General features: G+C 45.0%; 1 protein-coding gene across 1 annotated transcript in view; it reads left to right on the forward strand.

The window, feature by feature from the left end:
- BUB1 (BUB1 mitotic checkpoint serine/threonine kinase) overlaps nt 1-17,625 on the forward strand; it is a 35,011-nt gene that overhangs the window by 11,127 nt on the left and 6,259 nt on the right. Inside the window, exons 14-35 of the mRNA XM_072857603.1 lie at nt 256-325; nt 888-1,107; nt 1,360-1,450; nt 1,766-1,879; nt 4,483-4,542; nt 4,619-4,763; nt 5,125-5,321; nt 6,332-6,372; nt 6,639-6,745; nt 8,149-8,201; nt 8,306-8,496; nt 9,962-10,113; nt 10,465-10,799; nt 11,702-11,754; nt 12,283-12,420; nt 13,406-13,501; nt 14,183-14,273; nt 14,668-14,749; nt 15,429-15,609; nt 16,054-16,132; nt 16,663-16,886; nt 17,400-17,540. Coding sequence (XP_072713704.1) covers nt 256-325; nt 888-1,107; nt 1,360-1,450; nt 1,766-1,879; nt 4,483-4,542; nt 4,619-4,763; nt 5,125-5,321; nt 6,332-6,372; nt 6,639-6,745; nt 8,149-8,201; nt 8,306-8,496; nt 9,962-10,113; nt 10,465-10,799; nt 11,702-11,754; nt 12,283-12,420; nt 13,406-13,501; nt 14,183-14,273; nt 14,668-14,749; nt 15,429-15,609; nt 16,054-16,132; nt 16,663-16,886; nt 17,400-17,540 — 2,861 coding nt within the window. The remainder of the gene's footprint in view (nt 1-255; nt 326-887; nt 1,108-1,359; nt 1,451-1,765; nt 1,880-4,482; nt 4,543-4,618; nt 4,764-5,124; nt 5,322-6,331; nt 6,373-6,638; nt 6,746-8,148; nt 8,202-8,305; nt 8,497-9,961; nt 10,114-10,464; nt 10,800-11,701; nt 11,755-12,282; nt 12,421-13,405; nt 13,502-14,182; nt 14,274-14,667; nt 14,750-15,428; nt 15,610-16,053; nt 16,133-16,662; nt 16,887-17,399; nt 17,541-17,625) is intronic.

Here is a 17,625-nt window from a genome sequence, read left to right on the forward strand (position 1 = left end):
TCAGAGGCTGGCCGAGACAGTGCCTTGAGTCGCTCTGCACGGCTGCTTTGGACTGACCGTTGCCACACAACAAAGCATCCCAAGGCTTTGTCCCAGTGTGCCTGGGATGAGCCTCGTTGCTGCAGCCTCTCTGGAGACTTACTTATAAATAAGGGCATGTGGGGAGCACGTGCTGGATGGGATGTGACAATAAGCAAGCATGGGCTTTAAAAGAGCCTCCCCACAGCAGGTGTTGTCATGAATCATTTGCTGTAGGTTCCGGGTCATCATGAACACACTGATAAACATCGTACCGACAATGTTGACATTTGGTGGGCTGACTCTGGTAAGAAATCCTGGTATCTTAGCTCAAAGCACTCCAGTTACAGGAATGTGTCTTAAGTCTCACGCTCATGCTGTTTTCAAGAGGATATATGCAAATCTCTAGATGGATGGCCTTTGAAACTGTAAGTGCCCATTTGATTCTTGGTCATTGCACATGTAAATGTGTGCAAAGGGGTTGGGTTCCTGCTAGTTGCCAGGTCAGGACATTCTTCTTTGCTCCACAGGGCAGTGAGGATGTTCTGTGCATCCTGGGCTTCACACTGTAAGGAATCAAACTGTGATTTGAGCGGAAGCTGAAAGAGAAACCTGTTTCTCAAATAATTTCCTAAAAATAAGTTCTCCCCTTATGATTTGAGAATATTTCGTTTCCATGTATTTGAGCTATAGCTCTTGGCTTATTATTCCTGCTGGTAATTGCCCTTGAGTGGGTTGGGTCTTTTGGACTCTATGCTGCTCCTCAGCAGCTTGCTGTATCTGTAAAAACTGGAAAAGCTGCTGGGACTCAACTTGCCATGGAGCTTGCTGCTCACTGGAGAAGCAGGCGACGGGGCTTCTCTTCCCAGGTTGTGTACTGTGTATTTGCTATCATTGGCATGGAGTTATTCCATGGGAAAATCCAGTTCTTCCCTGCAAACTCGAATGCTCCTCATGCCCTGGAATGCGGAAACCCGGCTCTCAAGGATTCTCTGTTTGCCCGTGGGAAATACTGCAAGAACAACTTCAACAACTTTGCATCATCCTTCATCGTCCTGATGGAGCTCACTGTAGTCAATCAGTGGCATGATATCCTTTGCGGTGGAAGGTCCAAACTAGAGCTTGGTGACCCACGCTCTTCCCCGACTCTGCTCTTCCCCTTGTATTGCACGCACCCATGCACACCGTGCCAGACAACAGAGAAACGGTCCCTGAACCAACCCAAGAGGGCTTGGTTCAGAAAGTCATTGCGGGGCAGTATTATCTGCTTCCTCCCTTAGCACTACTCTACAGCAAGGTGTTCTCCTCCTTTAGCGCTCTCGCCCTTAACTCCCGTTATACTCTTTGCCAATGGATTTGCCAACGTGACGGTTCAGCCTGCGAAGCTGTATTTCATCGCCTTCCACATTGTGATGGTGATAATTATTGTCAAGTAAGTTTTGGGTTGCCCTCCTCCATTTTGGAGGGAAGAGGGGCTCTGCCCCCTGCCAGGGTGGTACTGATGGTCGCACACGGTGTGACTCCTAGAGACCGGCAGGACGTGTGTCAGAGGAATCTGCTGCGTCTGTTCTTAACCTCCACTGAGTGCTGCTCTGACTGACTTAGAGCTCCCCATCTCCAGCAGAGGAGGGGATGGAGTGCTGGAGAATGAGCCTGAGAACACTGAGACAGTAGTTGATGCCCAAAAGCAGGAGGGGATGCCAGTAAGGAAATGCTGCTATGTAATTCTGCTCCTCATTTCTTTCAGTATCTTTGTGTCGTTCATTTTGGAAGCTTTCTTTGTGGAGTACTCACTAGAGAAGAGTGAAGTAGAAACAGCCATTGAACAGAAAATCCAGGAGCTGGGAATGGGAGTTCAAGAGTAAGCCCCCCAAAAGGGTTGTGCTGGATGTGGCTGGCTTGGCACATCTGGTGAGGGCTGTGGGACTGCAGGAAAATGCCTCTCTCTGTCCTGAGGTGTGAGCTGAGGCTCCTCTTCCTTGTCACAAAGTTCTTGCTAATCTGTCATGACCATGTAGGCTTGGTCTAGGTGTTCAGCAGAAGGCTACTTTTGTTGGCCTTGTGTCTGCCTTGCTGAGCTCTTCGAGCCCAGGGCTGTTGCCCAGAGGACGGGGGAGATGCTGGAGACTAACGGCATGACTGGTGCTTGCTCTGTCCCAGAGAATCCATTGCTGCTGGGTACATGTGGGCCCCTGGGGTAAGATGTGCCCCCCCCCGGGGTAACTTCTGGCCCTTCTTGTGTAGGGATGAGCTCCAGGATGAACAGCTCCTTGATCACATGGAGAGCGCTGAGCACGACCTCGAGGGGGAAGGTGGAACAAAGCCACAGTCTAAAGGGCTGGTGTTTAAAATTGCCTCCAAACGTAAGTGCAGCCCTACAATGTGCCTGGTCTTTGGTTTAAGAGGCCATGGCTCTGAACTGTCCCTGTCTCTGGGGAAGCTCCCACGCACTTCTGCTTCCTTTGGGCTCTAAAAGAAGCTTAAGACCTAGCTGGAGATTTTGAGACAACTGTGGACACTCTAATGTTTGCTGGTTTTCTGTTTTCGTAGCAACTCCTTTTCCTCTTTCCTACCTAGGCCCTCCTGTGCACGCTTGCCTTCAGTAGCCAGTCTAGGAAGACACTGTCTTGGTGGCTGAGGTCCTGCTGTTGCCAAGAAGTCTGTGTTTTCTGCTTTTTCCCTTCCTGTATGCACTCTGTGTTCCTCCTGGCTTGGATCACGGGGTGACTATATGCTCTTCTCCTCTAGCTTAATGCTTACTTCTTCTGGCTTTCTTGCTGTACCTTAGCAGTTCCCCAATCTTGTGCTTCTCGGCACGGCAGCTGATTGGGATCACAAATCCATTGAAGGACACGCAGGCATAGAAGCGCTTAAAATCTTAAAATAATGGCCTTGTCCTTTACAAGAGCTCACAGTGCTTGAAAGTATATGGGGTAAAATACCAGGGAACATCAATTGGGGCATTTGTTTTCTTGCCTGTTTAGTGTAAAGCATGGGGAGCAGCCTTTGAGTAAGAGCTGCCTTCAGGTAGCCGCTACCTCACACCTGCTGAGGAACAGGAACGGCTGCTTACAGTGACTTTTTTGGCCACCTGCAGGGTACAGGACGGTTGACGCTCTGCTCCAGCGTATGTTTGAGGCAGAGATACCCCTTGAGGATGAAGGCCCTTCATTTGAAGAGATCTTAAACTTGTCCCCTACCGCTGCTGTACCCAGTAGTCTGACTTCAGAGAGTGCTGCGTGACGGGGGGCAATCCACGGCAGTGGACGAGGAGGAGCTAATCCTCAGCTGCCCGGGTCTCGAGCATGTCCCCTGGCTGGCACGCTCACGCACGTGGGGGCCAGATTACACGGTGGAAAGGGCAGCTGACGCCGGAAACGGCTTCATCGTGCAACGGAGCTTTATCTCATGTAAAGTCTCGTATAAATGTTGAAACTGGAACTACCCTCACGGGAAAGCAGAGGGCGAGTTGGTGTATCTGACTGTGCCAGTTGATTAACAGGGCCGTATTCAGTATGTTATGAAATACTTACTTCTTGTAACTGGAATCTTGTATTACAGCACTTGTATGCGTGTATGGACGTTGTTAGCTGAATTAAACAGCTCTTTAGTACATTAAATGCAGCAGTCTGAAAAAATGACCCCTTCTCGCGTAGTTAACGATGGGAGGTGGCTGGGTTAATGATGGGGGGCTGACAACAGGCACAGAACTCTGGGCCCCTGCTTTTGCGTTTATTTGTCCACGCAGAGGAAGCCATCTGAGCAAAGCTGACCGAGACCAACAGTGCTGTCTAGACCTGCCCTATGTGGCCTTTAGCTTTGCTAAATCTGAATTTATTATTTTTTATATATATATATATATATATACACTTATGTTCCTCCCTTGCCTGGCTCCCACAGCCCCTGCCGAGCCGGGGCCCTGCAGGGCGGGGGCGGGGCCCCGGGCAAGGGGGCGGGGTTGCGCACCACCCAATAGGACTATAGAGGAGGCGTGGCCTCTCGGAGGAAGCGGACGGGATTGGCGGAGCGGGGCGGCCAATGGGAGGGCGATGCCGGCCCGCGGCGCGCCTGCGCGGCGGGTTTGAATCGTCGGCAGCGGTTGAGGCGGGCGGGCGAGCGATGGACGCGGCCGGGCGGTGAGCGGGGAGCCCGGGCCGGGGCTCCGGGCCGTTGTGTGCGGGGCCGGGGCGGGGGCCGCCCGGGCCTGCGCGGGGGGCGCGTTAGGGCAGGGGGGCCGGGGCCGCAGGGGGGCCGGGGCTTCGTGGGGGAGAGGGAGGGGTGCAGGCCTCGGCCTTTGCCCCGCGGGCGGTTTGCCCGCCGGAGCCGTGAGGGTGTTAAGGCCTCGGGGGAGCGGTGAGCCCCTCGCCGGGCGGTGCTGAGCCTGAGCGCCGCCTGGGCGTTCCCCCCGGGCAGGGCTGTGGCGCTCTGGCCTGGGCCCAGCCCGACCTGGCCTTTGCCTTGCAGGAGCTACGAGGCTCAGATACGGAACTACCACGGGACTGACCCGCTGGACCCCTGGGACAGGTCAGCGCCTGCGGCTCGGGTGCTAGCGTCGCTGCGGAGGGACGGCAGGCTTGTAACTTGCTTGTGTGTCTTTCAGGTACGTGCAGTGGATAGAAGGATGTCTTCCCCTTCAAGAAAAACAAAACCGCTTGCCCAGTCTCCTGGAGCAGCTTGTGAAGTTGTTCCTAAGTGACAAGAGGTACTACCAAGATCCGAGATTTGTGAACTACTGCATTAAGCTGGTAGGTACACGCTTTTTTTGGAATTAAGCGATCCTAAAAAATTAAAGTTGTCCCACCGTTCTGTAGTTCTGTGACTGCAAAGAGCTGTGGGGGAAAAGGAGCCCTCAGGGATGTGGCATGGAACTGAGATGTATTACTCTCTGCAGGAGCTCTGAGAACTTTGCAGTCTCGCTGAGGGATAGCATATTTTTTTAAAGCTGTGTTATGAAGCTGTTTAGCTTGTGGGAGGTATCTGTCAACTGGTTTTATCTTTAGAAAATAATGCTTTCCTATGATGGTAACTAAGAAATTGTTATTTGCCTGCAACTTCCTTGGACGTTCTTGAAAGTGCTTATGGCTTATGCATCTTTATCTTACGCAGGCGGAGTTCATCACTTCTCCTTGCCAGTATTTTGACTACCTGTATGGACAGGGAGTAGGTGCAAAGGCATCTAACTTCTATGTCGCTTGGGCTCAGCAGCTTGTAAGTGAAGGCAATGTGCAGTGTGCAGGAGCTGTCCTTCAAAAAGGACTTCACAACCAGGCACAGCCACGAGAGAACTTGCAGCAGCTGTATTGGTAATTCTGACGAGTCTTTTACTTGTTGAGCTACTCGGATAGCGTGCGGTTAATTTTTTTTTCTTGTGTGCGTATGCCCTGTGCGGTAGCAGAGGGAGACCAATGATTATTTTTGTGAAAGGTAGATATAAGCTTAACAATACTTCTTTGCTGTTCAATATTTGTTGGATGTTTTGGAGGGTGTGTTGAGAAAAACTGTACCAGAGTGTCTTCCGTGAAGTAGGGCCCAGAAAGAAAATCCCTTAATGGATTCATTTCCTGTCTAGTCTCTGTTAAGCAGATCCAAATGATAAAGATGCATAGCCTGGCCTGCTTCAGGCAGCCTACCTTGGAAATACTATGTGTGAGCTTCATTATTTGGCAGCTCAAGCAAGCTGGCCATGCTAATGACACCCAGCTTTTCAAGTTAGGGACACCTGTATGCTTTCCAGAGTGCATTAATTGCCTGTAGCTCACCCTGTAGCTGCCTGTGCTTCTGTTGACACTGCCAGTTGAATGCATACTTTAGCTGCTGCTTGATTTGGACCCTCTGATTCTGGTTTGTGGCCGTAGCTGGAACTGCAGTGAAATCAGATATCAGTTCCTGATCTGAGATGGATTTTTTAGTCCACCGTGAGGATATGTTGACAATAATACCTATATGCAGTTTCTTGTGCTTATCGCACAGTACTTAGCTGAGAGTGGGTGCCTGCTGGCGTTTAGCGTTTAGCTGTTGGAAGCACTAGAGCTGGTGCTTATCATGATGATATGTGTTCCCTCTGGTGATGATAAAACAAGAACCCAATTCCCATATACTGCTGCCCATTGCAGGCTTTATTATTTTTGCGAATGTGAAGCTAACAAGATATGTCCTTAGACAGTAATAAGTGTCCTAAAAAACTAACTTGAGTTTTTTAGTGTTACCTTTCATGGCATGATGACCATACAAGGAAATCAAAGGTTCCTGGGGGGTGGGGAGGAATGAGGGACAGATGACTTAATGATAATAACTGACATTTCTTGCAATTTAGCTGGCTGCAGAATTATGATCCTCGGAATCCTCCTTTGCAAGGTGAGGCTAAAGATATCTGCCTGTGAGCTGTAGCTCAATTAGGTGAATCTTTTACTTTGATCAGTGAGTTTTGTCACTGAAGAAAATAAGTTTCCTGTAGAAACTGACCTTTTTTTTTTTTCCTGTTTTCCTGGCCGTATTTAAAATTCTTAAGGGGAGTGTATTGAAAACAACGTATTAGTTTTCCAGTGTTTAAAGTTAATAGAAATTCATAAGTGAGCAAATGATTTCTACTCGTTAATGCAAACCTGTATTATCTGTCCCAGTTGCTGCTGTTGTAAAACCACTTCAAACTTCGCATGCTGCAAATCAAATGGCTCCTCAAAAAGGTGTTTCAAATCTTAATGACCCAGCGTACGCTTGCAAAAATCAGGTAAATGGCTATTGATAAGCAACTTGGGCATTGTGGGAAAAATGTGGAACCCTCACGTAGAGTTTAGATTGATGAGCTTGACTGAATAAGAAAGATAAAATATACTAACTATATCTGGTGTATCTCAAAAATGTTACTGATGGTTTTATGCTGTAAGCATCATACCTTCATAGAAATATCTCAGTCGGGAAGCACTGGGACACACTTTTTAGTCACTTGACACATTGCCAGAATCACAGGCAAAGAGTGGTCCATCCAGCTGGTTAGCATTCTTTGGAGGAATAATATTATCGATAGATTCTGTGCCAGTCATGCTTCTCGGAAATTGCCTACACTGAATTTTGGTGAAATTCAAGTTACTTCTTAAGTACCCTCTTTAACAATGAATAAGAGAGAATGCCAGAGGAAGAAGAGAAATTTCTGGGCTGGTCCTCAGTGGGATGGTGGCTTCTTGTAGAAGTCTGTTGAGCTGGGAAATGACTAGGAAATGACTTTATCACAGTTCACGAGCACCTCTGTAGCTTGCCAGGTCAGTCTCTAACAAGTTCTAACAGCGTTAGAGTTAACTCTTGAGTTAACTTTACAGTCCAGATCCTGTCGCCCTGTAGTCATCTTCCTTCACCCTCCTCCCCACAATAAAACAACAAAAAAAGAAACCATACTTCTTGTAACTCAGCTAAGTACCAGAGTGCAGCACTCTCATTCTTCTGAGGTTTGGCACAGCTGGTTACAATTCTTCACAGCCTTTCTGGCACAGTCACAGATGAAAGGTGAACGGGGGGTGAAATTAAAGAGTGAAAGACTGTGGGTAGGAAACTGATGTAACCTTTCTCAACTTGGTCCTGTTTTCTAAAGTGCTCGTGACTCTCTCAGTTTGGTATTGCCTGCAAATACTGAAAGGTATCTTGGATGATGGAATAGAGCTTAAAACTTACTATGTCTGCTGCCCGTTCCTTAGCCCTGAGGTTGGATAGTTTGTCAAAGAAAGAAATTGGATGAGGCTACCCAGTCTGTTCTTAACAAACCCAAGTGATCTGTAACTTACATTCCTGTTTTTTGGAATAGAAACTACCTGTTCAACTAGTTTCAGTGTCCTTCTGGACTGCAGTTTCCAGAACTACATCTGTCTCTCGTAGTTCTTCTGCGATCTGGTTTGTCTTCCAAAAGCTCTCGGAGATACAGTAAACTGTTATATGGCTAATTCTTCAGGATGAACTTCCTCAGGCTCTGATGACTTGTAGAGCGCTCTTTCTGACCTGTTCTTGCCATGCTCATGGTCTGAATTGTCATCTCTTCAATGAGAATTAAATATCAGGGGCTTTGCAGTTGCTAGTCTTGTCAAAATGGATGGTTAACTATAATATTGGAATATTTTTTTTTTCATTTCCCCTGCCCTGCTCTAGGGTTCTGATTCTGCTGGTACTCAGTCCTGTTCTTCTGGTGGAAGAGAAGAAGTGTAAGTGTTTGGGGTTTTTTAAAGTCACACTGTGGGAAAATTCACATGCTCCCAGAATAAATCCAATAAACTTGAATAGAGCTTTTTCTTATTTTTCCTCACAGAAAGTACGTTACGTACATCTCCAAATCTGAAGTTCTTCCTAAGTCGTCATCTACTGTTGTCGAATGTGAGCAGGTTGCAATGTATGATAAAAACCTGCTCATATGTGAAGGCTCTGAACTTTCATTTGAGGAGCTAAGAGCCAAGAGATACTTCAAGAAATACGAGCGCCTTAGAAGACAGCAAGAATGGGGTATTCTTCTCTTTCCATCTAGCTATTTCAGAAACATTCTCATATTCTTGGAAAACTAGTACTTGGCTGCGTTCATTTCTTTTCAACCTCTCTACTGAAGCCTGAAAACTTTCTCAAAGCCCAAGTTAGCATCCCCGTACAGAAACAGGGTGGGGTGAGCTTGGAAGCATCGGGTAACATGCCACATGACTGACATCAGTATTTACTGCTTAAGCTCATCCTTTGGGTTTGTCTTTTCAAACTTAGATTTTCATAGAGAGTGGTGTTTCTTCTGAGGAAACCGGAGGAAAGTGTGAGCAGCTCTTAGCAGTACTACTTACCCTGATGTGAGCTCTAGCTGTGGCGCTGTGCCACCTGTATTCAAGACTGAGAGTATCTTGGTTCCTATCAGTAGGCTGTAATCAGAGAGAGCCCAGAGGACGCTTTAAACAACTATCATACGGTTATGTATGATGCCACACTTTGTCCTTGGCCCGAGTCAAAGGCACGCTGCAGCAAAGAGCGACACTGTCTTCACTTGGCCTTCTTGGCAAGTGTAGCTGTGGGAAGCCCCTTGGGGACATCGCGTGTCAGCGATGGCACGCTTGTAGCTGGGATGGTCTCAGGGCAAAGTTTGTAATTAGTGGTAATGCTTTTGTTTGCTGAATGGTGAAATTTTGGAGAAAAAGTAGGTGGGCTTTCCAACAGACAAATTAGGTCCTAGAGGAGCAAAACCAAAACTGAGTGCAAATAAAAGGCAGCTGCTCAGAAGTGAGTCAGTTGTGTATCTGACTGTTTATAGGAGCGGGGGGAAAACGTTGCTGGGGGATGTTGCTGGACAAAATAAGTAATTATCTCATTTGGTAAAGGAAGAAATGGATAAACTGTAGTCAGTGGAACAGGGAGAGATTCAGTGGGAGGGAAGATGCTAATGTATTTTTAAAACAAGTGTTTGAATCTGGATTTTTTTTCCTCTTTTCTTTTTTTTTTTTTAAATCCAGTAGTAATATATGATAAATCCCAGCAGGGGCAGCTCTTCCCTTGGGGACAGCAGGCTCCATCCCCACCCAAATTTTACCAAAGGGTCATGTTGGTAGAATCTTTCAGAGTTGGGCTCCTTTTGTGCTGAGAATGGGTGCCGCCAGCATGTTTGCAGCAGCGCTGAGCCTGGCACCACAAGCGCCCAGCAGGTGAGAGGTAGGCTAGCCTGTGACCTCTGCTAAAATGCGTTATCAGGGCTGCCACTCGTTGCCAGGCCAGTGCTGGGACGGTGTTGTGTAGCCCTCCCCTGAGGGATTGGGACCGAGAGGTTAGACACTGGGTCATTGCTTCTCCCAAAATTATGCCTCTAGATCTGAGTGTTGTCCTGCTGTTTCACAGACTATGTATACCTAAACTTTAAATTCAAGCAGGTCATAATGCCTGTGTTGAGCAACTCATTTAGATAGTGATGAACTGTTTCATTCTGTCATTGTTTTATCCTTAGAAGAAGAAGAGAGAGACTCCATAAGGAAAAAAGAGTCAGCCGTCCTTGAACTGCAAGCCCTGCAGCAGAAGCTGGAACAGCTCACCAAAAGCTTGGAGGAAACTAGACTGGAACCAGCATCTGCAACGTCAGCTGAACCAAATGAACCAGTGGTAAGTATGTACTATGATCAATAGGAGCAGTCGTCATGAACTTACCTCGTAAAATTTAACCATGCTTTTAGACGATAACCAGAATAGTTTGCTAACCACATCTGGAGGTCAAGGCTGCACTACTTGATTAGTACAGATACCTGGTGTAACTTTAAATGCTTGATGAAATATAATTTAATTGTTAAACCCAAATGTTCGTTTTTGCTTCTCCGTGATTTAGTTTTAGTTGCATATGAAAGTTCTCTTATGCATGAAAAACTGTTCTGGTTATGCAGAAATAAAAGAGAAAATAGCAATGGCTGTACTTGTGTGTGGGGGTTGAATGTAAAAGAACTTTTCTCATCTCTAAAGGTGCATCTACGTGTGACACCCAGTGCAGCTCTACAGCAGAACGGGATGGCATCTTGTCAAAATTCAGATCTGCAAAACGCCCGAGGTCTGGTGCCAGACCAGCGTCAGTCAAGTACTTTATCATCCACTGCTGTTCAGCTGCAGCCAGTGAAACCCGTTGCCCACGGGATGGCATCAACCTCCCTGTGGGAAGTAACATATAAGAAGGATGCAGTCAAAACTCAGCTAGAGCCTGGAGAACTCCAGAACAGTTTGTTACACCCTCCATTCAATAATGTTTCGGCTCAGGAAAGGACACATCCTGACTCGGCTCTTAATAGGACCGCTGGAGAACAGTATGTATAAACAGGCTAATTCTGACTCTGCAAATTGGGCAGCCTTCCGTATCTACACTTCAGCTGAGAATTAATTTAAAAAAAAAAGAAAGTGTCTTTCTTCCTCTTCTGAAAAACATCTGAAGTAGCCTGTGGAAACCAATATTTAGACATAGATCAAACTTATATAACTTACAGTCCTCATTTCAGTTTTTAATTCCTTTAGCCCTGTGGTTTAGTTGTAATAACTAAGAGGAAATTCAGTGTGTAACTGAAGTAATTATTCAGCATTGCTGTCCCTGGCATGCCTGAAATAAACAGCAGGATATGCTTAGTTCATGCGGCTATCATACGTTACATCTTGACCACAAAGGTCTCCCGAGAAGAAAAAAAAGTGCTTGTATTTATCTTCTGCGTTCTTGCTTGTGTGACTTGGCTAATACCGGAAACAAAATTGCAGGGCAGAGGGAGAAACCTAGGTTGGCAAAGCAACCATGGCTGTGTAGACTTGGCCAACAAGAGGAAATGGAAGCAGTTGTCGTTCACTCATATTATGGAGTTACTTGGAGGCAAGCTGTATCCAAGAAGAGTATTTAATGCCAGCATTTTAACCTTTTTAAAGCTCTCTGCTGCCTTTCAGGTTTTATACCTATTGCAACTGTATGAGAAACTTTCTGGGGGGCAGCCTCTAATAATACTCTAAAGGATCTCTCACTTGCTTCATTTGTGTGACTGAAAAGACTCATTCATGGGGGAAAAAACAGGATCCCTAGTTGCTGTCTGTCTGGGCTGCTTCCTTTGTTTTAGACTGGGAAAGACCTCCTTAGCTGCTTAGAGTGCAGTACTGCTAAGTCCTGAACTGAAGCTGGAATTTAAATAATAGCTTTTATTTCAAGCTCATATTCTTAATCTTTCCTTTGAAGGCACCCTAACAAGAGATCCACTGGACTAACTACTTCTGTGGATGTGAAAGAAGGTAATAAGCCAAGTTTTGATCAAGACTGCTGCTCTTGGTATGACTTACTGGCTGGGGATCAATAGCTAGGGTTGGAACTAGTAGCCACATGCTAAGCTTTTTGACTTTCCTAACTCCACCCCTGCATGTTTGGGCAATGTCTCTATATCCCTTCCATGTAGCCAGTCCCTGTTTCCACCTTCTGTGCAATTCCTTTTTGTTTGAGCTTGGTCAGGAGTTTGCTGTTTGTCCTTGCTGGCTTCCTGCCTGCTTGACTTTTTGTCAGAATCGATCATTCCTGTGAATTGAAGATAGAGTCCTCAGAGGCCACCCAGCTGTCCAGGGTCCCTCTAGCCCTTCAGGGCAGTCTCCCTTGGGAACCTGCCAAGCAGGTCTCTGAGCAAGCCAAAATCTGCTCTCCCAAAATTCTGGGTTCTCATTCTGCTACTCATCTTGTTTACTTCTCTTACTAACATTTTGCTAGCTACTGAAATCTTAATAAACAATCCAAAGCTACTTCAGAAATTGTCTCTCTGTTCTCGTTTCTAGCATCTAGAGTTGGAAATTCCTCCTTTGGTTCTGTCAATGCTTCTCAGGCTACCCCAAACACCTCGCTGGGAGCAGCAATGCAGGCAACACCATTCAAAGTGCAACCTTCACCTACAGTTCATACGAAGGAAGCGCTGGGTAAGCATCTGGAATAACATGTTAGCTTCACTGGAGTTAAGGGGATCTTGCCTGGTAATTTTAGTGGAGCCGAATATACAAGGAGGCTATCTAGTGATGGGCATGTGCACCATTCAGTCAAAGAGGAAAAGAAAATAAATGGGTACTCTTCTTTTGTCGCTGTCTGGATGACCCAAAGCTTTTGACCAGAAATAGATGCTTTAATAACATCCCAGCAGCCACATCCTGTAAACTGCTGGATAAGTCACTGGTGGTACACCTGCCAGGCTTCTTTGGGCAGCGTGTTCTCCGAGCTGCTCTTGTCAGTACTGTCAGGGACTCCTGTTTCTGAGATGACGACCTACAACGGACTAATGTGGAAGAATGTCAAGAAGTTAATAAGTCAGCTCTGGTTGATGTTGAGCTTCCCCCAAAGCTGAAACAAGGGTGACTCATGCAGAAGGTCTTTGATTCTTTAACAGACGTTGTCAATTCTAAACACTGCTTTTTCAAAATCCTAAAAAGGAAATTGCAATTGTATTTCTGATGTCAGATGTGGAGTAATAATATCCTGATACTGTTTTATCCCTTTTGTACTCTTCTGTCATGTTCAGACCACTGCCAACAGTGGTACCTGTTAACCGCTACCATGTAGCAAACTGCTGCAACTGAATATATACCTGTAAAAACAATAACTAAAAAACAGCTTGTGATATTCGTTAGTCTTCCAAATATCTAAGGAGATAAAGGAGAATTTGCTCCTTTAGGAGAACTTGAAATCTCGTCTTGGAGAGGGGAAAAAAAAAAAGGCCATGGTGCCAACAAGTATGTGTTGGCCAAGTTAGATCTTCCTGTGTTTGTTCAGTTGTCTGGAGTGTTCAAATGCAATATGAAGGAATAATTGGTTATTGGCATTTGATTTGGCTACTATGCAATGGAAGAACCTCTGAACGTTTCTTTTCTTTTATTGGGGGTGATATTCTTGTGGTTTTTATTTCTTTTTTAGGATTTCTCATGGATATGTTTCAAACACCCATCTTGCCTGAACCGTCTCCTCTTGAAGAAAGCGAGGAGCAGTTTGAAGTCTTTTGCAGAAAAAGTGGTACTACTTATTTTTTCAGTCCATGATATTTCACTCCTTTATTTCCTGTTTACCCCTCCCACCAGCCCTCATAATTTTGAGATAAGTAGTTGTTTGATTAGGTGTGGAGTGAAGAAGCCACTTCTTTCCTGATAACAAATTTAATTTACTGACAGGTTCTAAATTCTGATGCACAGTCTGAGAACAGCAGAAGCACTTTACTGTTAGCAAGCCTATTAATGTGTGTATTAAACACGTTGCTTCTCTCTAGAGACTTCTCTGGTATTTAAACCCTAACTTTGAAAACGGCACAGCTGGTACTTCATATGAGTAAAGTTTTTTTCTAAAACATTTTGCAGGCTGGGTGTTAGTATCTGAATTGCCGTGTTATTGTAACAGTTAAAATTGTCTGAAAACCAGGCAGTAGCAGTGGCTTACAAGAGTGGGCACAGAGGTGTTTCACGCCTGGTCAGATGCAGCCACGAAGGCTTCTGTACTCCTGTCCAGTCTTGGTTTTGAGAGGGAAAAACCTACCCCGTTTCCAAGAGCTTACGGAAGAGATGAATTCAGTAGCAATTCTGAGGATGCTCCTGGTCTAGCTGGATGTAGCTGTGACCATCAGTTGCCTGGTTAGGGGTGAAAATGTGACTGTTTATAATCTTTGTTGGGTGAAGATAATATTGGTTATGTTTTATTTTTAAGAACCTGATGGAAGTCTGAGAGCTAATGTTGTTGCCCCTGTCATGCCTGCATTTTCTATCTTTGAAGATGAGAATGAAAAAGAGAACAGTGGGTAAGGAGAAAAAAGTTAATAAACTGAACTCAGCTGCTAGAATTACATATAGGATTAATTCTATTCCGTATAATTTTGCTGTGACTGTATTTGCGGTATCAGGATTGGCTTGAATTACAATCACTAGCAGCTGTGTGGAAGTGGCATGAGAAAGCTGCAGTTGCTTCTCTGTGGAATTGCGCAACTTTCCTGTTTGGGCAGTGTGCTCGAGATGCTTAATTTTCTGGATAACTGTGGATAGCTTGTTTCTTTGAGCTACTGCAACCTCTCTAAGTATCTGTAAATAGGAGTCTTTAAAAAAAAAAAAAAAATTAAAAACAACAAGTCTTTGCTAGATCAGTCCCCCTGGGACAGTTTCTGGGGAAAAGCTATTCTAACCTACCTGTTTTGTCAGGATCCCGCAGCACAAAAACAAGGCGGAAGAGCCCAGACCTATTGGAGAACGTCCCTTGACTGACTGTACGGCGGGTACAGAAGTGAGTGTTTGGTCTTATTGCAAGAATTAGCCTTGAAAATGGGTTACGTAGTTATAGGGGATATCGGAGGTGGTTGTATTTACCTTTGTTCTATCCCAATCCTGCAACGTTCTTATGAATGATACCTAGCTGAAGTCTGGATACCCTTTCCCATTTCCTGCCAATGGGATGAACTTTTTCAGCTGTTAATTTTCACAAAACTTCTAGGAGCTTAATAGCGGAGACCTCTATCTCTAGAACAAATCCGACTGCAGTTGATGTGTAGGTTTGGCATCTGTTTGGGGGAGGAATGACAGGGAGCAAGAGACACTTAATGTTCTAATAACCACCTAACAGTTTTTGTAGCCAAGGAGATGTGTAAAACTTCAGGCTGCTTGGAGAGAAGTGATTGCTAAGTAACGAGACGGGCTTTTTCAGACTCTTAGGGCGATTTTTTGTTGTCTAGCATTTTGCTGTGATATTGATTATTGCTAGCATTCAGGTCTGATACAAAAACAATGTAAACCTGTGATTTAGGTTATATTGCCATTCCTTTATTTTTCTAATATTGTAAGTTGACACAGGCAGACTCAACATGATAGAAACTGACTGCAGAGGCTGCTACTAGGTTACAGTGCAGCTCTGGCAGGATAGTTTTGCTGTCTTAGTTTAAAATCTTTATATATTTTTTCCTGTCTAGGAAGAAACAGGGACACCGGAGTTCTTGAGGGATGATTATACGGTGTGGAATGTACCAAGTAGTAATAAAACGTTAGCTCCCAGTCCAAACAACACAAGAGACTTTGCACGAGCTGCCCAGCTTGTATCAACACCATTTAATTACCTGTCGGCACATTCGCGACAGGCTTTGGAGGACAAAGGTAAAATAACGAATATTTCGGGTTGAGAGCATCTCACTCAGTACTACGTAACTCCATTTCTCCAAGAATTTTTAATTGGGGGAATAAGAGAAGGTGGCGAGGGACAAGAGAGACTTTGACCGTGTTGTAGGACTGCTGTTCTGAACTGTTCCCAGGGGTTGTAAATAGTCAAAAAATGGAAGTCCCAGCACCACCTTCTTCTGGGGGCACCTTTATGCTTGTCTGCCCCCCTTTAGTCTTGGAATAGACTCCCTAAAGAAATCAAGCTGTTGTCTTTCCTTATATATTTTAAAATAGGCCTGTTCACTTCTAGCTCTTGTGATACCTTAGCAACTTCCACAGCTGCAGCGTGACTTAACCTTCTTGTCTTGGTAAGAATACTCTAAATGTGCTTGCCTTTGGGGAAAATAAACATTTGCTACTGTTGCTACTCCCTTTGCTCAGCCTGTGAGGATGACTTGCCGCAAATGGATTTGGAGTTTTCTGAAGAACTGCACAAGCAGACAAAAACGAGGAAGCTAAGGTATGTCATGACTTGCTGAGATTCTCAAGGCTTGAGAGTGCCGGGTAAATGTGTTCCAGAACAGGCAGGTCTGCTATGCTGCTCTTGATTCAAGTTTTCCAAGTAACCTAGAGCTGACATATTTGTGTCAGGCTGACTCTGCTTAGCATACATCTCGGCACTTTGCGGAGTTAAATGAACCTGGGTATGGTGATAATACCCCTGAAAATGCTCCTATGATGTAAGTTTTCTGACACGTTTAAATTAGAAGTTAACTGTCCAGAAAGTTTTAATGGCTGTGTATGTAAAACTACTGCTTTCTTTTCAATATTGTCTGAACTTGTTGGCCAATGAACTTGGAAGTTATTAGACTATGGGTAGCATGATATGACCAGATCTTATTTTTCTTGAGACATGTCCGCTTTATTCATCTTAACGTTGGTTATGGCCAAAGTTGCAAGCGCGGACACTTGACACATTTTTGCTTACTGAAGATGCAAAAATACCGTGGCAGTACTGTCAGTTAATAATATTTTGTTTTAAATATGTAGCCCCGCTCTTGAACGCGTTGCAGAACAAGGAGAGCTTCAAGGAAATGTCTCGAAACAAGGAAATAGAATTCAAGGAATTGCTACAGCTGCTTCTCAAAGATTACATGAGCAGACTACTACGAGCAGAAGTGAATATTCCTCATCTGTTGGGGTGGACAAAATTTCCCATGAAAAGCTGTCTGGAGCTGGGCAGGACAGGACAGCCCGGAGCGTTAGAGCTGCAGGTACAGAGCATTGCCTACAGTTTTCTTCTGTCAAGTCCGAGACCGGAGCGGTGTCATGTTCTTCGTGCTTTGTTCCAACGTGAAGGTGGTCGCTTGCAGTGGGCAAACTGTCTCCTGGCTCCTGCGAGGAGATCGCTGCATATGTACAAGTGACGTAAGGAAGGACAAGGGTGGGTCGTACCTGTATTACATGATGCCAAGGATATTTTGAAGTACAGGAGTACTCAGGAGTGCCTATGGGTTCTTTGCTAGTTGAGGCTCAAATACTTCAGAAACATCTGTCTTTCTGGGCGCCTTTAACAGTGAAAACATTGGTATAAAAGCTGGATTGTGAAAATTGAGGAATACTTAGCTTAGCCCTCTTTGATTTTTGTGTTGTTTTTTGTTTTGTGTTTGGGGGTTGTCTTTTTTTTTTTTTTTTAATCAGTGATACTCATTCAAGTATAAGTTTGTGCTACCTCTTTGAAATCACACTTTTCTTATAGCTTAAATATTTTTCTTCTTTCCGTGAAGTCCTTGTTGAGAACCCTTGGGATAAGGAATTGATTTGCAAATTCTTATCAGAGCTTCCTAAACCACTCCACACATATGCCAACTACTTTGAATGGAAATCTGCTCTTCCATCCATCATTCTGAAGGCTGAACTCCCACTGGGTAAGAGCTACTTCAAACATTTCACTTTAAAGCGTTTCTTGAAGTTTTTCTGGGAACCTCTGAAGTATTTTTCTAATTCAGTTTA

Source organism: Ciconia boyciana, chromosome 3, assembly GCF_034638445.1.
Source record: "Ciconia boyciana chromosome 3, ASM3463844v1, whole genome shotgun sequence".
NCBI classification, from domain to species: Eukaryota; Metazoa; Chordata; class Aves; order Ciconiiformes; family Ciconiidae; genus Ciconia; species Ciconia boyciana.